At 36.9% G+C, this 21,469-nt stretch overlaps 1 protein-coding gene across 2 annotated transcripts in view; it reads right to left on the minus strand.

Annotated features, from left to right (window-relative positions):
* Positions 1-538: 538 nt before the first annotated feature.
* LOC132549017 (zinc finger protein basonuclin-2-like) overlaps positions 539-21,469 on the minus strand; it is a 78,486-nt gene continuing 57,555 nt past the window's right edge. For both annotated transcript variants that reach the window (XM_060212929.1, XM_060212930.1), the window contains 2 exons: positions 20,648-20,886; positions 539-8,709 (listed from right to left, as the gene is read on the minus strand). In XM_060212929.1, the coding sequence (XP_060068912.1) occupies positions 6,001-8,709; positions 20,648-20,886 (2,948 nt within the window). In that variant the 3' untranslated portion in view covers positions 539-6,000. The remainder of the gene's footprint in view (positions 8,710-20,647; positions 20,887-21,469) is intronic.

Raw genomic sequence — 21,469 nt, forward strand, 5'->3', positions numbered from 1 at the left:
GCGTGTAGTTCAAGACCATTAGACCTCTTGTTTGTTCAATCAGCAAGGTTCAGTTATAATTCACTAAGATTCGGTTGTAGTGAATCATTCAGCTTCAGCTGTAAGGAGTTAATCAGATTCTGTTGTAGTAAGTCATTCAGATTTTGCATTGAGTCAGTCAAATTCTCTCATAGTGAGTCAATCAGACTATGTCATAGTGAGTCAGGCTCTGTTGTAGTGAGTCATTAAGATTTTGCAGCTAGTCAAGTAAGGTTCTGTTGAAGCGAGTCAGTCAGGTTCTGTCATAGTGAGTCAGTCAATTCTGTAGCAGTGAGTCAATCAGATTTTATAGTGAGTCAATCAGATTCTCTCATAGAGAGCAAGTCTGTCAGATTACCCAGTCAGGTTCAGTCAGATTGAGCCAGTCAGGTTCTGTCAGATTACCCAGTCAGGTTCTGTCAGATTGAATCAGTCAGGTTCTGTTATAATAAGTTGGTCACTTCTGTTGGAAGTAAGTGAAATAGATTCTGTCAAACATCCATAAAGAACAAAAAGACAATTCTGCTAGAAATGAACTTTATTCTAGTACTAAGACTGATACAAAACTGGTCGTAATTATAATAAATATTTATTTGAAAATATTCAACAACAGATATAACTGAACTGCACATACTACCAATCTACCTGACTTAGTGGATGTGTACAAATGATGGTGTTAAATAATTAACTGTACAGACTAAAGGATTAAAATATGTTAAGGAGGCGAGAAAATCATCTCTCAAATGGTTTTGTGGAGTGCATACCATATACAGTGTGTAGCATTATACAGTGAGAAGATAGGCAACACACAAAGTGTATCACATTGTATAGAATCATTGTAATACAATGTACAAAGTGTATCACATTGTATAGAATCATTGTAATACAATGTACAGTGTGTATAATATTGCAAAGAATTACAGCAATACAATATACAGTGTATCACATTGTACAGAATTACAGCAATACAATGTAAAATGAGTGTATCAAATTGTATTGAACAATAGTTATACAATTTAGAGATTATAACATTGTATTGAATGATGGCTATACAATTTACAACAATGGCTACACAATGTATAACACTGTATTGAATGATGGCTATACAATACGGAGTGAATTTAGTTATATAATGGTCATGTTTGTAAAACCACTGTACAATACAATGCAGGGAATTTATCGCTGTAATGATACATGAAATTTAAATAATGTATTTATATCTAATACAGTGTAAGTACAACACAAATGTGTATTTTTATGTAAATTCATTAGATGGGACAGAGAAAACCATTGAAGTTTGCTGTACAATTATGATGACAATCAGGTAACATAGCTAGAATCACCATCTTCTTGAAGATTCCAGCACAGGTGAACTATTGGAGATGATCTGGTAATCAGATTTATTGAAGCTTACCCCCTCCATTCTGTTCCTGACATATGAAAAATCATCCATGACATTGGAGACAAGAGATCTAGCTTTATGAGGGTCTACAGACCTAACAATATGGCTGTGTATATACAGAGTATGTAGATTGTAATCAACAGCAAGGATTTAGAATCACGGTGGAACACGATGGAAGACAAATACTCAAAACTCTCCAAGACCATCAATATTTCAAGTTGGATTGAGTCATGTTTATCTATTTACATGAAGGTAAGAAATTAGAAATACTGACATAGTAAAAACGACCACGTCCTACTCGTGATCAAATGTAAACCTTTATTATCTCATTCAAAAGCTGTTTTCAGGTCGTCATTCCAAGACAAAAGTTTACTCAGATGCTAAAACACACCCGAGCAAAGAGAGATTTTTTCTCCACTTTAGTGTTCAATACTTTGAGACAGTTATACAGTGTCAAGTTATAAAATGGACGGATGTGCAACTGACACAAAATTGACTAGTAATTATTGAGACATATTATGCGTAAGTAGTAACATCAATATGTAGTACAACAATTATGATATAAATAAAGACTGCATTTTACCTGATATATCTTCCACCTACATCAGTTTTCTTCATCCTTTTATTTTCACAGACAGCTGAATTTTCAATAAGTTACTAGGACGATATTGGGGGGGGGGGGGGGGGGGAGTCTAAACAAACTAACAAAATGATATGATTTTCATTAATAAAAGGTAATTTTTTAAATTTGTAACGTCATTTGTAGACTGAAAGAACTACAATAACGAAGGATGATCACTAATGGTATACAAACAGGAGAGTAGGCAAAAGGATGAGACAAACTAACGTTGAACCAACAATATCACAGTAACTCAAAGCTGACTATGTTTTTGGCAGATAAGGTAAAATGGCAGGATTTTGTACCAACAAAAATGTGCAATAGAGTGAATTTCATGTAAATTTAACAATAATGATTACATATATGTTATATACCTACCATACAAAAACTCAACATAAGTACTGAGTGCAGTAAAAAAGATTTGCATAATTACAATGACATTAATGAATAACTGATTGCATACTATAAAAAAGAACAGTGCATATCAAATACACCAACTATAACTGCATAGTAAAGTGTTGGTAAAAATGTGCATATTGCAAGTGTGTAATGCTGAGGACTGGAGCCCTGCACAATCATTAACAGGCTACAAAAATCACTAAAAATTGTCTAAAAATTTATACAAGAATTATTGCATTTATTAATACCTGTGTCTGATTGCACATTCAGCCTGTTTGGCAAAACCCCAGAGAACTACTGTGTCACTCTGGAATTGTGGCAGTAATAAAGAAACTCTTATATGTAAAAGGTACAAACATTATCAACTGCTTTTCTTAATATCATAATTTTTGGGATGTCAATGAAAAATTTGAAACAAATGTTAAAAACAAATATTATTTTGGCATAGCCTGTTAATCAATATTTTTTCATGACGATGAATAACAAATATTAAACAATAACAGGGAGTATAATATTGTGATGTCTGCATCATACTGTTCTGTATGAAACAAGTAAAAAACTAACAAAAGATTTATTCCATCATGAACAAACCTTTAAAAATCTAACCAATTTTTCATTTCTCCTTTTTGGCAAAATAATTATACTGTAGAAAATGAGACATATTCCATTGCTTTGTGGGAGATATTTTAAATATTAGTAAAACTTGACTGGAAGCAACAATGATTTTATGATATAGAGAAACTTCAGCATTTGTCTGAGGTAACTATGTAATTTTGCAACAATGTACAATCTAAACAAAACATGGTATAATGTTTATAGAGCATTGTATAATTTTAAGACATCACTGTAGGTCTTACTGAAACATCAACAAACAAATTATTTTAACTTTCCTTCAAAGAGGATTCTAATTCCATTTGCTAAACAGGAATGAAGAAAATGCTGAAATATTTTGTGTCCTACAAAAAAAAAAAAAAAAAAAAGACAATTGGCATCGATTGAACTTGATTTGTAGAATATAATTTTGGCTAAAGTTCAGTAGATTGGTATACAGTTTATTTTATCTAAGCTGGCCCCACAATTCCCTACATGACAGGATCAATGTGCAAGTACCCAAAACTGCTAACTAGCTCCATACAGGAAATAAATTAATCTAAAAATACAACATACATTACTACATACATACCAATGGCTAAATGATACATCTTATCCTGGACAGTGTTGGGTATATACAATGTCTAGTATATTTATATAAGTATGTATATATATATGGAGGAGGGACAACAATTGTGAGGTATTGCATAAAAAATGTGACAACATCTACATCTTGAGATTCTCATGCCTCGCTGACCAAAAAATCTCCAGAGTTGTCTCCTCTTTGTGACTTGGTTACCTCCCCTGGTATGCCATGTACAGCAATCATTAACAAGTACTATTACCACATATGGTTTATTTTTTGAAATTTCCAAATCTCTGGAAAAGTATTGCAAGGATTTTAAAAGATTTCATATTTAGATATTTTTAATTAAAAATAAATTTCTTTACTCCTGAGGTACACATGGCCACAGAGGGGAGACAACTATTCCGGATTGTCAGAGCATACAACTACACAACTAGCACTGGCTGCTGCATACTCTGGCTAAAATAAATTAAGAATATGAAAATATTTGCATACCTGAGTTTTGCTGAAAACATACTTAATCACAACACCAGACAATAAAGATCACCACGAGACTGAGAAGCTAAATGCTACTATGTATCTACATTATCAACAGTATGTACAGGTATTGTCCCAGGTAATTAACTACCTGTACTGCCACACATCATGAAAGTGCCCATCCATGTATACTAATTATACAATTAAAACAAAACATATTACCTTTACTTTAAAACTATTTAACATGCTAAAAATAAGTTAAAATATTATAAACATATCACATTTGGCCATTTTCTATATTGTTACAGCATCACCATGACTACAGGTAATACTGCGAAATATGGGACTAGATTTGAACCAGGTAGACACAGGTGGATACCCAAACCACATAACCTATTGCTCGACCTCTTACCACAGGCTAAAGGTATGCTATGGGACTGACTATTCTGGGACTAGAATTCTCCTTGGTAAGTATCTGTCACTAAAACACTTGTGGTACATTGTACCACTACACCACAGAGCTTCATACTTGTATTTCTCTCCTCAAACTCAAAATACACAACAAAATTAATGTCATCTAACAACAGGTAGATTGACTTTTTATAAAGTTAATTATTCAGATGATGATTTTTTTTCTGTCTTTTTTAAATAAAAAGACATCACTATTATTTCTTCTGAAGATGTAACCTGTGATTCATTTGAAAGTATGAACATAATCCTGTTTACACAAGACCTTGACAAAGTTATAAAGTTGAGGATAGTTAACATGTAACATTTGAAGATAAATTGTATCACTGCTATTATAAGGGAGTAATAATGCCTCATTAAAGAAAACTAGCAGGCAGGTATACAGGTAAAACCTTCAGGTACATGTACAGGTAAATCCTGTAGTTAAGTATACAGGTAAAACCTTCAGGAACATGTACAGGTAAAACCTGCATATAATTGTACAAGTATTACCCCTCAGGTAAGTGTACAGGTATAACCTACAGGTAAGTGTACAGGTATAACCTACAGGTAAGTGTACAGGTATAACCTACAGGTAAGTGTACAGGTTAACTGACAGGTAAGTGTACAGGTATAACCTACAGGTAAGTGTACAGGTTAACTGACAGGTAAGTGTACAGGTATAACCTACAGGTAAGTATACAGTTATAACCTACAAGTAAGTGTAAAGTTATAACCTTCAGGTAAGTGTACAGATTAACTGACAGGTAAGTATGGAGATATAACATACAGGTAAGTGTACAGGTGTAACCTACAGGTAAGTGTACAGGTATAACCTCAAGTAAGTGTACAGGTTAACCGACAGGTAAGTGTACAGGTATAATACCTACAGATGAGGACAGATATCCATCATTTGCAAAAAGTCAAATAAACATGCCAATATCTTCATGTCTATTGGAAGTTTTTATGGCATTCATGAGATCTAGGGTCTGACATTAAATAATGCTATTTTTTTTAATCACAAAGAAAACATCAAATATGTTCCTAAGAAAAACAAAATGCATAGTTGTCCCCTTTACATTGAGGAAATTCCAAGGTTTATCCATGTACATGATGATTGAATTAGCACTTTGGCAGAATGATAACACATCAATGATTTTTCTCACAATCTGCTTAACCCTGCATAAGTTTCTGTCAACATTGGTAAACAACATCCAATATCAATCTTGATGTCCACTTATTGCTTGTTCTGTAAAACTGAGAAAAACAAATCATAACATCTCTCAAAAAGAAAAGATGTATGAAAAAACTCTTTGCATAAGTAATCTCGTTGCAGTATTCATAAATTATGTGTGATATTTAATGAATGATAATTCCTTCACTATCCAATTCAACATTTGGCTCACACATCCAGGAACATTGTCATAAGTTACTGAACAAATCAGGAACATAACCAGGACATCAAGAGATGCCGTTTCTCTTCACTGACCCGTGCTGCCGATGCAGATTGTCATTCTGACTGTGCCGATTTCTGCTTTTGCGTGTTGAGAAGATTTTTTCACACCCTTTGACGGTACAGTAGAACATCTCCTTGGGATGATTAACTTCAAAGTGTTCTTTCAAGGCAAGATTATCTCTGAACTTGGACTCACACACATGGCAGTTGACTGCTATACCATTATCTCCTACAGATATTTCTTCCATCTCTATCCCGTTTTCCATCCCATTAGAATATGCCTTTCCATTTTCATTGATATCACCTTCCTCAATATCTGTGTCGTTGTCTTCGTCATTGTCGGAGTCATGATTGCCATTGACATGTTTCCCGTTTTCCCTGCCTTTATCTGTCTCCCGTGTATGCATTTTTCTGTCATCGTTATCTTCTTCCTCCTCGCCTCCTTCCTCCTCTTCCCTTTCCTTCATGCCCATCTCTTCATCATCTTCATCATCTAAATCATCCTCATCATCCATATCACCTTCGTCAATGTACACTTGGTTACTGTCATCAGTGTCCGAGGTTGACAAGAGTTTATGATGGAGTTTGAGATTCGAGGCGTGGCGATTCCTGCTCCGTTTTGATGGGAAGGCAGCACTACAACCTTCTACTGTACACTTATGCATCAGTTTGAGATGGACGTTTTGAAAATGTGATTTTAAACCAAAATGGTTCTGGAAGATTTTGCTACAAATAGTACACTTCCTTGGATTGTCTTTATCGATAGGTATTTCTATATTTTCAGTTCCGTTGCTAAGGAAGCTCTGTGATTCGTTGGATGAAACTGAATGGTTTGAGTCCATGTCAGATAAGTGACTGATGACTGAACAAATTGATCCATTGTCATCAAAGTCGTCTTGCCGTCGTGTTGAGTAGTCAACAGCTTGGTTGCTCCCAGACAGAAGTGAAGCTATTTTGGGAAAGTCTTTTCTTGGGTGGCAGGAATCCTTGTCCCTGCCACAACTATCAGATAAAAAAGTCCTCTCTTGGTGGTAGTTTTCTCCGTTCCCTTCACGACAATCCTCTCCTGAACTGTCGGAGCATTGCTGCATACCATTGTGTTGAGAGCGGGAGTTAGCTGATCCTTCACATCCAGAGTTATCTTCCCCTCTAGTATAACTTGGTTTAATCTGTCGATCCCTTATCCCATCCTTACAACTGTCAGGATCTCTGTCGTCAGAATTATCATCACTCATCACAAAATGGTCCTCTTCCTGTGCACATCTGGTGGGCACCATTGTTTTACGTCGACTAGAAGTCTTCTGCTGTGGAGAATCGGTTATAGCCGAATCCTCATCAATTATATCATCTAACTCGGAGTCAGATTCCATCTTGATGTCTCGTCTGTCTGTCATACTCAAATCCCGTGGGCTGTCCAAGTCTTCGTCTAGCTTCTGTTTTTTTTCCGGTGTTGGAAACATAGCTAAATGTGCATTTAACTCTGCATAGAAAGCATGATTGCTTCGGGCCAAATCAGATGATTCAAGATCCATCGGAGACAGCTGGGATTTTGATCCGAGAGAAGGATGCATAACCATAGTGGGTGGACTACCCACCATTGGACTTCCAATCATTCGGTTGGATTTATTACTGCCATCGTCAATGATACTGGCCCCATCAGGTAGCTTGATACGCTTCTGAGGCATGTGTAGCTTTGGGTTAGGGTTAGCACTGTGCCGATTTCTACTGCGCCGAGAGCTGAACATCATATTACACCCATCCACCGTACACTTATGCATCTCCTTCAAGTGCACAGCACTATAATGGATCTTCAGAGCACCTTTATCACAAAATGTCTTGTTACAAGCCGTGCACAAAACACGCTTCTTTCCATTAGGCCCAATGAACGTACATCCAAAACCAGAGGATGGCGTCCAGCTCCGCTTGACTGGATGGCTGGATTTACGTAAGTGTTTCATTTTCCGTTCATTGTACAGGACTGAAGCCTGAAGTTCCTGCTGCTCTTTACTGCTGCTACCTGTGGAATAGTCAATGGCATTGTTACAGTTGTCATCCTGTGGAGGTAATACGGGAAGCGTCATAGGTGTCGCCAATGGCGTCGCAATGGTAATTGGTGTATGTTCCCTGCTTTCTGGGGGAGCTTTTATTGGGGTAAATGGTGGGGTAGATGAACTGTGTGATGTTGGCGTTATGCTGAGGTTTTTAGGACTTTCACTTGGGGATGACCCAGGTAAATGTTTCTCAGGGATGCTTGGACTGATGGTTGGACTGCCTTGCTCCCGTCGGTAGTCAAATGGCTGCATTGTCTGCAGTCTACCCAGTGGTGAAGTAGTAACTGGGCTAGATGAGGCGGTCACTGTAGGAGGTCGCAGGTCACGAGATGAGGGTGGTGAGAAATTAGGCAAAACTGGTGGAGTCATCAATCGACTGCCAACGGGCACAAATGGAAGTCTGTTGGCAAAAAGATGCCTAGATTCAAGACTACGCATGTAACTATGCATAGAGTGGTTGCTTCGTTCGATGAATTTCTTTATCTCAGAGTCTGCTCGTGAAGATTGCTTGATGAAAAGATCTTGTTGATCTTTGGTATCTTGTAAAATTATTTCCTGGGCAATGGACTTGGTTTCTCCAAACCGCAGAAATTGCTGAAGGATGATATGTTCTTCCTCTCTTGTAGCAACTGTCCATTTATCCAGTACATGTCCCGAGGAATCCTGCAAAAACACAACGGGAATAAATCAGTACAATTTGATTAGTATATAACTTGAGGAATATCACAAAACCAGATCTAGTACCCTATGGACGTGCAAGAATGAAAGGCGAAAAACTCATTACAATTTATCTAGTACCCTAAGGACCTGCAAAAACACAAGGGAATGGCTCATTATTATAGTATATTCACTGTACCTCAAGAAAGTTTCAACAACACTATCTAGTAACCTAGAGACCCTCAAGAAAGCAAGGTCAATAACACATTACAATTTATCAGTTCTTTAGGGACTTGAAAAAATACAAGGGTGGTAACTCATTAATGTTTATCAATTACAAATGAAATGAGTAATTATCTGTACATCATGACCAAGTGACATATCACCATGGCGACAGCTATTGATTGATACAATAAAAAGGATGAAGAAAAATGAATCAACTTTTATGATTTCAGAACAATAAAACCAAGAATTCAATTCAAAAGATAAACAATAGAAATTAAACAGTTATCACTACAAATATTTTGATTAAGTGTCATGAGGTACCAGTTTTTATTTCTGTGTTACAGAAAGATATCCGCACCAATGTGTTCTAACCCTTCCCTTAAAAATGCGATTATACCACTCTCCATTGTACCATAAGTGCCTGGTATACATAGGTAAACATATATACATTATAAGTTACGTGGAGGCTGTTATTGCCTAATTCCAGTAGAATATTGAGAACAATGACAGTTTGTTACTAATATGTTTTCCTGATGCAGTTACCCCTTTTATTGCCTTAATACTCAATAAGCTGCAAGAAGGCAACAGAATAATTGAAGACAAAAATGATAAAGAATTCACTAGGAAATGACATGAGATAACAATTTGGGTGTTGATGTGATCTGACATTAACTTGTGGTGGAGACACAGCTTTCATGCAGTCCCACATTAAGTTGTCACACAGACGAACTGAACAACTTCCTCGTTGTTTTAAACAGGCTGTTTTTTTTCATGTCCGAATACAAGTGTACATCGCTAATGTTGGGATGTGTGAGGACATGTCAGGAGTGTATTTATTAGACTTGACTGGCCATCCCACTTGTGGCATTGGGCCACATTTGGCCATCGTGATCCACACCAGGACTGGGTCATAAAGTTTCATTTGCACCCTTGCTTGTATGACAGGGTAACGGACACATCAGTATCACATTAAAGTTGCATGGAACAAGGCAAGGTGTCAATGACATATAGGGTATTTTTTTTGGAACAACTGTCAGCTTGACAAATAGTGTCCTTCACATCAGTTAGGAGAGCTAGAAAAACAACCTTATCCACTTGAAGTAGTTACTTATATTAAATCAACAATGACTTTAATTTAATTGACAAATGGTCAATACTTGTTTTAACAAATTATAACGTAAAATAATGATAATGTATTGAAAAGGTTATCAATTTTCTTACGTGACAGTATTTATCAACTACCAAATACAAGTATTGATCACTTAATACTATTAATAACTATTCAAAATAATTTATTCTACAATGGTTGTTCCTGTTTGTAAACATTAAAGGCCTTGGTTTTTTTCTATTCTTAGTATATACACATATATACAGCCCCTGTTTTTCTGACACTGTATATATACAGACCTTAAGCCCCTGTATTTCTGTCGCCGTATATATACAGACCTTAAGCCCCTGTATTTCTGTCGCCGTATATATACAACCCTTCAGCCCCTGTTTTTCTGTCGCTGTATATATACAGCCCTTCAGCCCCTGTATTTCTGTTGCTGCATATATACAGTCTTTCAGCCCCTGTATTTCTGTTGCTGCATATATACAGTCTTTCAGCCCCTGTATTTCTGTTGCTGCATATATACAGTCTTTCAGCCCCTGTATTTCTGTTGCTGCATACATACAGTCTTTCAGCCCCTGTATTTCTGTTGCTGTACATGTATTATTATTTGATTACAGGCATCAGATATTAAATAACTGTGGTAGCAGCATGTAACAAAATGTGATTGTGTTGTATCACAACTTGAGTGAGCATTGGTGCTGTGCTTTCTAATCAAAAAGGATTTTAAATTGGTTGGTCACAAACACAGGTGAAATATGAGCCCATTTGCAACAGGGTATCCTTTAAACTCAACCAATCAAAAACTACCTTTTATAAAGCATTTGGGATTATCGACAGATAGTGAAATAGTCACCATGTATAAGATTTACCACCATGGTGCATAGTATGGAGTTACTTTACTGTGTACCAGACTGGAAGAAAAATATCATGGTTGAACTACACTGCTGTATATCGTTTGACCTCTATTCACTACCTTCCTTCTGACCCTTTTTTTCTTTCTCTGTTGCAGTATGGCCCTTCAGACATTTTTTTTCTGTCACTGCAGCCCTTCAGATCCTGTTTTTCTGTTCCTGTTTCAGTATGGCCCTTCAGACCTTTTTTTCCTGTCACTGCGGTCCTTCAGATCCTGTTTTTCTGCCTCTTTTTCTGAACAGCCATTTAGACCCTGTTTTATCACATTAGTGTTCCTCCATCTATCTACACGGCTATTAAAATCATGTTTTTCTATCTTTAAAAGAGCTCCGCATCACATCATGAACCTGTAGACTTCCAGCAACTTTGAGAAACTTACTTTTTATTTCTGTTTCTAAATTATGATATTTCAAAATGATTACATAGAAATAAAAATCATTTCCTGTGTAGAGATAACTAAAAATGCCTTGGTAGCTGAACTACGTCATTTGTAACATTGAACTTGTGTTTCGAGTGATTTTTGTCTTTTTGAAAGATAAGTATGATATTTGTATGTTTTTATAAGCAATGACAGGTGCTATCCAGATTGGACACCACATTCTGTCTTTAAGGAGCGGAAATCAAGTCAAGAGCTTCAAGAATCCCACTGATAAAACGGGAACAGGTGTCTCCTAGCTAATGGGGAACATCCAGAGGAGATTTTTTTACAAGACATGTGTGCGTGTGCTGTTACTGGGGCACACAGCCATGCAACAGAAGCCACATGACGCATCCTCTGTCCCAAAATAGTTGTGAAAGAACAACGGTGGTATCTCGTCACAGCCATCTCCATCTAAAGCGTCTAAAGCTGAGAGGCTGCCATTTTGAGTCTCACACGACCCTATACAGAATCAATCACAAGCCATGCCTAGCTTTCATGTCATTTTATTTTCCAATAAATTTCTTAGCTGTTCAGTTGAAAGCCCGTCATAATTGACAATCCTGACATGTGTTGGTCATACAAGTTCTGTTTGGAATCCCTCTGGAGTTATGTAACAGGCGCGAGGTCTCTTTTGATTATGCTATGACATGGAAATCTTCCATATAACCAGTCAGATCGGGCCAACCAAGACAGCAAGGCAATTATACACAAACACCTAGATAATTGTCTGCTTAAATTTTAATATTTCCCATGCTTCACGGTCTGTAATAAATATTTCTGGTGTGGTGATAAGCAAGCAATAGCGATGAAATACATCAAATGTCACATGATCAGCACACATAGTTAATGAATATTCATTTCATCAAGTATAATATTCTTAGTACCCAAAAATGTGTTTTACGAGAGTGACTTCCTGTTACTGTAGCAACGGGATGCCAATTTGATGGAAGAATTCATTATTCTACACAACACTGAAGAGTCCTACTTAGACAAATTATGCGTTACGAGGAGGATCAAATTCACACTTATTGTCTGAAGCTGAGGCGTTATTGCCTCGACTTTATTTTTGGAGACTAATAATTGTCACACACTTAATAGTTGGAAGGATATTTTCAAATTAAGTGTCATCACTGGTACTCTGCTATTTTGATCATGTTTTATTGTTTATATCAAACAGTGACCTTGTTGTAACTGTTGGCAAGAAATAAATAATCTGTTGTGTAACAACCCTATATATTGGTAAACAATCAATGACCATTAGGTGGCATGTTGAAATACTGGTAAATCACATCCAATATTAATATCAACTATTACAGCAGTATAGGGTGAAAAATGTTCTAAACCTTGCCTTTTTCAGGCTTAAAATATTGATCTTGCAAACAGGACTTTAAAGACATAAAATATAGCATTTCCCTCCCTTACACAGTAACTGGTAAAGACACACCCTTAATCTGACAACCCTCCCCCCTCCCCTCCACGTTTCCTACGCACTGGTTGGTGGTTGAGACACACCCTAAACCTACACATTCATTGATTAAAAGTCGGAGAGCTTATCAACATTAGAACATAGTGTCCCATAAAAACAGATCAGCAGGGACCAAAGCAATAATCAGCTATCGACAAAATTATATCACAGGCCACAATGCCAAAAATGCCTGCCTGCATGTCCATCGCTGACTGGGTGTATATGCATAATGGTACATGCTATTGTGCATGTCATGCTGTCATTCAGTGCGTTTCAAGTCATCTGTAGCTTCTTCTCCATCAGTAACGTTATAGAATTTAGAAATCATGTTAAATTTGTCATAAAACTTGCCAAATTGTCACAAATGAAATTATCATTGGCATGAATGATATTTATTCATTTGAAAATTTTCTACTGGAAAATTAAAAACGCATCAAAGCGAGTTTTCCCAATCTATACTGTCCCCTGTATCTGATACGGGGCCAACCACACAGAGGGATGTTCTGTGTGTGTATATTTCCACACATTATCAGAAGACCAAACTATTTCTGTGATCATTTGTGTACACTGTTTACAATTTATCTGTATCGGTTTGAATAGGGATAACAAACTAATGTAGATTTATAGATACAGAAATATCAACCACAGTCTGAATCATTCCATATGTATGGGGAAAAAAATCTGTTCATATTCATCAACAGAAACAAAAACATTCTAATATGACTTTAGAACTGGTTGACTGTGAACTGTCTAGCTATAATTAATAACACTAGTGTCATGGTAACTGCTTTGTTTTCTGTAGGCTGCTGTGTGTGGGTGTCAGAATTCACAGGATATCAGCTTGACAAACTCTGTCAGTATGTTTATTGTCAGTAGCTCATGTAACCTCCCCTACCTCCTCCATCCCTTAAGTCTCTCAGATCCCCCATCCTAATATGGCTAATACTGCTATGACTCCTATCCAATTTTATCTGAAATTGTTTGATATAAAACACATTCAGTATTTTACAACGCTGTATGAATCTCTATCAACACGACCATCAGTTACTTCCCTTGAGCTGATCTGGCTTTTTGTATCCTACACACATAGCATTTTGTCTATAGAGATACATTTTCTGTTTCATAAAATGAATGTATATGCAGGTATACATTTTACTTTTCATCTCTTTGTAAATAAGACTTCTTTTTTTCTTAATTCAAAAGAATTTCTTTCATCTTGGATCTTGAATATACAGGTCACAGAAACACTATAATAAACCATGATTTTACCTATAGTCATTAAATCATTGACAAAGCCAAGACGAAATTCTTCCTAACCATTACCAGGTACAACAATCTACACCATAAGTAAACAGCACTGCACTTCTGTATCATCTACAACGCCATCATCAAATCTGATCCTCATGTTTTCTTTAACAAATTAAAGAAACATTTTCACATACAATGGAAAACAAAGAATATAAAAGATGGACACTATTCCTGGCTAAAACCTTTTATCCTTCATTTCCTCATCGACATACCTGGGTCATCCAGTCTGTTTACCATTAAATAATCACCATTTACTTTTGTAAAATTACTTCACCTTGTAACAAACAGATCCCTGTGATCCCACTGACGCTAACTTCCCTGTGATTTGCACGTAAATATTACAACAGTTAAACACAACAAAAGTTTTGACAATTTTCCAACTGATTATCCTCCTAATGATGCCATAATATCAAATGTGTATAATTGAAAATATTTTTTTAAAGCGTCATTCAATATTCGTGGGTTAGCTCATCCCTGTGAGGTTTTCTAAGACATCAGCCATTATGGTACGTTTGCGTTTGAGGAAATATGAAAGTCTTGCTGCGAATTAGGAAAGATAAAAGTAAGGTAAAGCCACCTCTTTGTAGCCCGGAAGTCTAACAGATGATTACAGCGCCAGTCTATGGTACCGAATCTGGAATTTATTTTGCAGTGAGGGGATAATACTTTGAGGAAGTGAACACGGAAGTCTATTCCTTCCAACACAATGGATATCACAGCCCTGTACTGCTGAGAGTGTGCGATGTCATGGACACAATGGTAATATCTGATCCTTCTTCAGAAACCAATATACATAAAGTCACCTTAAAAGGATCTATGTCTAACTTTCAGTTTTACTATTTTAAATATTTTGACATAAGAAAGAGAAGTTCCTGTGTTTTCCCTTGATAAATAAAACTAAAAGATGGAAGTTTGACAAAAGAGAATATTGTTTCTATTTTCTCGTCTTGAACAGATGATGAGAATCAATCTGAATAAATGCTGCTATTTATTATTACAAATCACAGGAAATGTAGGGAATTTTATCAACATCTGATTTTAAAGAGGTTGGATGAGATATTCTAATTATTTTGATATTTGCTAACATTTCTTGATTTTATTTTCAACATCAATTCCTTTTTTTATGTTTGGATAGGATTTTTCTGTTTATTTTTCCTATTGTAATGTAATTAAAAATTTAATAGTTTCATATTAGATATAAAACATAATTCACTGGAACTCTATATATTTCTCCTGTGATTTGCTTTACTAGAGAAATACATATGATGTTTAACAGGATATCATTAAATATCCTGTATGTATTTTCTCATGTTGTGTAAGAGGTAACAGACATAAGAGAAAGTCCTTGGTACGTTCATTATTACATTGTACATGACTTAAGATACGACCTAATATCATTATAAAAAATCCATTTACAGATCTTAAACACATATTGATTTATTTATGCTATAAAATGCTTGATCTACAAGACACTAAAGCTATCTGAACATTTTCTATGAATGTCCCTACCAAGCTCAGACAGGACCTGTCTTCTTATGCAAAGACAGAAATGGTGTCTGAAGTTGGACGATCATGTGTGGCAGTCTCTCGTCCACAATGTGCCCTCTAGTGGCCCATCAGTCTAGAGATATAATGGTCACTGTTGCTCCTTTTGCTCCTTTTCTGGACTTTGTAAAACAATTACACTAAGGAACATGACAGGGGACAGGCCAAGCTTCACACTGAAGCAGAACTACCACTAACAAGGATGCATGGCCCCCAGGGGAGTCAGTATTCCTGTCCAAGCTTCCCTTAGACCCTGACCAGTCCCCTGGGAGCTGTCAGATGATGTTACAGTATCAATTCAACATAATTACCATTGTAACAAAGCTATAGTGTTATACAAAAATACTTGTAATGTCTTACACCTGTTTTACTAATGGAAGATGTCTACCCTGGCGTTATCTAATGTGTTATATGAGGGCTACAACCCCAATTATTGGACATTATTCAATCTCACTCACTACCGTTAACCAGTCTCTTTAATACCACAAATATTTCTGTAATTCTCTTCTAACAGCAGATCCACATTCCTATTCAGAATGGTACCCATATGAAAACATTTGTGACAATAAAGTAGCATATTTTGGGGAAGAGAATTGGAGAGGTGATGCGAGGGAAGGAAGGAGTTGGGGAGGACAGAAGGGAAGGGGCTGGAAAGGAATGGAGAGGGCAGGGCAGAAAAGAAAGGAGATGGAAAGTGGTGAAGAGTGTGTAAGGGATTTGGACTCAAGAGGGCAGAAAGGATGAGACCCGAGTAGAAAGGAAACTGTATAAGGGAAGATGACTGGAGAGGGCTGGGAGAATGGACCAGAAAGGAGACTTGACAGTAGTTTGGAAGTCAATTACCAGAGCTGAGGTAAGAGATTGGGGAAAGATAACAAGATTGGAACTGAAATACAGGGGCAAGGAGGCTGAAACAGAGAAATCAAGAGAGATGTGGAAAGAATAGATTGATAAAATGATGAAAAAAGATGCACAGATAAGGCAGACAGGATTTTCAAAAAGCAGATGCCATTCGTGCTTGCAGTTGTGACTACCTATATATTATTCCTTTTGGGTGATAAATCATTCTCTATAAATATTGCTAAAAATCTTATCCATATATTACCAACTTTCAAAAGACATTTTGCAAATAATATTAAAAAGAAAGAAGACACGACTTTGTGTAAATCATACCTATCAGAACTCTTCAATCTATAACAGTTCAAAGTATTTTTCAGGACAAGGTCTTTGAACTGACATTCTAGGAGTGAAGGACTGCAATAAATACTCTCGTATCTGAAAAATCTAAATCCCAGCAGATATAACATGGCAGTGATGACTGGGGAAGAAACCTGAATGATAAAGTATTTAGATATTGATAAAAAAAAACGACCATAATTACAATTGCACCACAGGACATTTAACACCTACATCAGACGGTATCCATGGAATTCGCGCCCAGACCTCAAATCGAGAAACAGATGCCACAGTCAACTTCTAAAGGTTGAATTATTTTAATGATTTAAGGTGTCCAGGTATACACCAGAAACTGTACTGAGTAGGTTTTCTCATTTACTTCAATATAACTCTTGCAGTTCAAATCTACAGCATAATTAAAATTTTCTCAGTTCAGAATCATTTTTGCTTTCCATAATGATCCCCCTGGTTTTCCATCCATAGTGAGATATGGATAGATTCCATAACAATGGGTAGAAGAAGCAGTGGAAAATAATTAAAGGACTTTTGGGAGCTACGAATATGAATCCCTTTAATTAGGCCTCAAACCAATTCGCCTTTGGTGCCATAATCTTAATGACTTGTGAAAGCGTCTAGAACACGGCTTGCCCACTGTGAAACAATGTCTTCCCTAAACTGTTAACTAACATTGCAGTTCCAAATTTTCAATCTATTTCCTATCCAATTATACAATTTAGAATTCTGCAGATTCTACCTACAATTTGCATATGGTTATAATTGCGAAAGGAGCTACCTCGCTATTAAATAACCTACGTCGCTCCAACGAGCTGAGTGCCACGTGCCTCGCATGTGCACTTTCATCTACCAATACCATCCATTTTAATGTGAAAATCATGTTACGACATTAAACCCTAACGCAAACCTCCCCTCAGATAAGTGGAAAGCAAAAACACATTTGACAATTTCAGGCGAACACATTTCATTTTATCATTTCCAAAAAGCCTTGATTATCTGCCAAGAAGCTACATCTCCAAGGTAGCTAAAGGGAGCACCCCCTCTATCACATGTCCTTTCATAGATCACATTTCTTATTGGTTTTTGTAAGTGTGATTTTTAGTGTAAAACAAACAATCAGAACAAGATTCCAGATAGTGTTTAAGCCACTCAACTCGTCAAAAGACAATGCTGAGATAAAATAAAGCCCACAGGTAACACAAGCACAGTGGCATCCACTTTCACTTGTTACAGTTCAGAGGGAAAAATTTCTGAAATTTCATTAATGTTAATAATAAATAATTTGTAAATTAACTTGGAAGATGTTTTTTTTTTAAATTGAATTTCAGCAAGCTGTTTCTTAAAATTTAATACAATGTCACTACATATGTAAAACTGATGTATTGTTTGGTCTATAAACAATTTCCACTATTACAAACTGACAAATTAAGCCCGTGGTTTTAATGCTTCAACTAAATATTTCTGCAGAGAGAATTTGTAAAATTACAAAACAGTGGCACAAGAAACAGCAACACCTTTTGACATAGAAAACACACAAGCAATGAAAATATTATCCCAAAAATTGAAAAACTCTGACTCCTTTTTGACCCTCGCATTCCTGTCTCTTCCCCTAACATCCCCCATTTATTTAAATTAGCAACACACACAAGAAACATGCATCCCCCCTCAACTGATGGCATCTGTGTCTTGTGTGGACTTTAAAAGCCCCTAATTTTGTCACTCCCCATCAGCAGGGACCCCAGCGTGATGGGAGAAATCCTGACGATCCATGTGCCAGAAATGTTCTGGGATAGCGTTTTGATTACGGAGCAGGTAAACACTTGGTAATCTCGACATGAAACAGTGATGTTATTCGAATGTCTGTCGTCACTGTGTACTTCCCCCAACCTTTACTCTACTCCGCATTGTTAATAGTCAAACTAAAGGTAGTACCAGTAAAAAGGCATTAACTGACTTTATTACTGAAAAAACGAAACAAAACCTTATAAGATACGTACACACCAGCTTACAATGAAGATACAGATTATTTATAAATATCATATGAAAAATTTTCTGTTTAGACAAACTAAGACAATCAACTGATATACTGAACATATTTTCCATACCTGTTTCAGATCTTAAAGAAATACCATCCTAACACCTGCATTGCACTTGTATACAACTAATGATTGATGGAAAATTTTTGATGACGACTCTCATTGTCTGAATATATATTATTGTTACAATAAATGGGTTTGATATTTGTTCTCTAAACATGTGCTTCTGTTTGATGTTTGATATAAAGTCTAAGGACTGTTCTTCGTATTCCATTTTATCTGTTTTAAAATCACTGTGACGTCACAAAAATAGCTTTGTGTTACAGCAGCGAGTAATGAGATGGAATCTGCTGCCAATGGGAGTGCCTGTAATGTGGGACAGCCAACTCTACACAGTCCCTGCACCTGTATCACTTTTTCAGGTCCAGGAGTAATCCCCCTTGATTTATTCCATATCAGCATGATTTTCATTAAACATAATAAAATGTTGTAATGTCCTGTAAAACCACTACAATTTCTTATTAAAGTCTCTACATTCACCGGTAGTGTTTGGTGTTGATGTTTTACCAGATTTCAACACTTGTTTAACTAACAATTTTATACGTTGCATTTTCATAGAAACCATCTGCACCCGTATTTTTGTGAGTAGCTTGTAATCATTGATAACTCTTCTAACAAATACATCCTCTCCTGACTACACAATATAACTAACATATTGACTATCTATTACATTTTTACCAGTAAATTTATCAGAAATCTTCGAAACACTGATTATGACTGGTGACAATTTAACAGTAACCAATCAGTGTGGTGTTTCTATCACCATACCAATGGAAGGGAAACACGGTGAATTAGTGGCTCTGTTGAGCGATACATGAGATAAAAGTTTTACAAACAATGTTTCACTAAACCAAATAAGAAGAAATAAGAGAACTACTTTAAATTTTATCCAAATTTCTTAATTTCAAGGTCAACATCATAGATACTTTACTTGAATCTGATCAGAAACACAACCCTCCTGTCTTATGTACCCCACCAATGGGTCACACAACCCTCCTGTTTTTATGTACCCCCACTACTGGGTCACACAACCCTCCTGTCTTATGTACCCCCACCAATGGGTCACACAACCCTCCTGTTTTTATGTACCCCCACTACTGGGTCACACAACCCTCCTGTCTTATGTACCCCCACCAATGGGTCACACAACCCTCCTGTTTTTATGTACCCCCACCACTGGGTCACACAACCCTCCTGTCTTATGTACCCCCACCAATGGGTCACACAACCCTCCTGTTTTTATGTACCCCCACCACTGGGTAACACAACCGTCCTGTCTTATGTACCCCACCAATGGGTCACACAACCCTCCTGTTTTTATGTACCCCCACCACTGGGTAACACAACCCTCCTGTCTTATGTACCCCCACCACTGGGTCACACAACCCTCCTGTGTTATGTACCCCCACCACTGGGTAACACAACCCTCCTGTCTTATGTACCCCCACCACTGGGTAAGACAACCCTCCTGTCTTATGTACCCCCACCACTGGGTCACACAACCCTCCTGTCTTATGTATCCCCACCACTGGGTCACACAACCCTCCTGTCTTATGTACCCCCAACCACTGGGTCACAACACACAACCCTCCTGTCTTATGTACCCCCAACCACAAGGTGTACCCCTACCCCACCTTAACCCCTGAGGTTCACACAGCAGTACTTACCTGAAGTATGTACCCACGAGCATAGTCCTCATAGTTCCAGCCAAAACCCTGAAGGACCTGTAAGACCTCGTCATGTTGGAGAACACTGAAGAGGCGGTCGAGGAGGATCTTGAGGCGTATAGGTGTTGCCTGGGCTCCATACAACATCAGGCTGGCAATATCAAAGACAATGTTAGGCTGGACCACTTCCACCTGCATCCCGAGATTGAATATATGTCTATAACCCAGCTTGTCTAGTGCTGAAAAACATAAATGAAATCACAGATATAACTCAGGTAAAATTCACCTATTTCAATATAATATGTACCTAAAAGTTAATAGGAAATACTGAAATCAAATAGGAAGATTTATTACATGGATCATATCCATGTGTTTTTATACCTGGAAAATAAACAAAGGTTTCTGAGACAGTCTCTCTGTCCCACAATGTCTCATAAAAGAGACAGATGTATTGACAGGACCCTAAAGAAATCAAAAGTCCCTAGGGAGCAGTCATTAATTAGCTTTATCTCTTCAATTAGAGCCTCCACACACAGGTGTGTTGATAAAATGAAAGGGGAAGTCTTTTGGTGTCATGATATCTGTCTATTATTGATCTTCGTATGAGGTCAGATCATGCAACTGTAGACAGCAGTACGGGACAAATGCCAGCCTTACCTTTGGTCACTGTTGATCAAGCATGCCAGAAAGCAGTTTAAATCCCACTCACCATTACTAATAAATGACTGTAGACATAAGACTCAGGCACAAGACAACCCCAGGTAAAGCAGTATCGCTGAATATTGCATTACTTTATAAATTATTTTTTATTACTCCGGTGAA

This window comes from Ylistrum balloti, unplaced genomic scaffold (genome assembly GCF_031769215.1).
Source record: "Ylistrum balloti isolate Yb309-2 unplaced genomic scaffold, AGI_CSIRO_Ybal_v1 Utg370038, whole genome shotgun sequence".
NCBI classification, from domain to species: domain Eukaryota; kingdom Metazoa; phylum Mollusca; class Bivalvia; order Pectinida; family Pectinidae; genus Ylistrum; species Ylistrum balloti.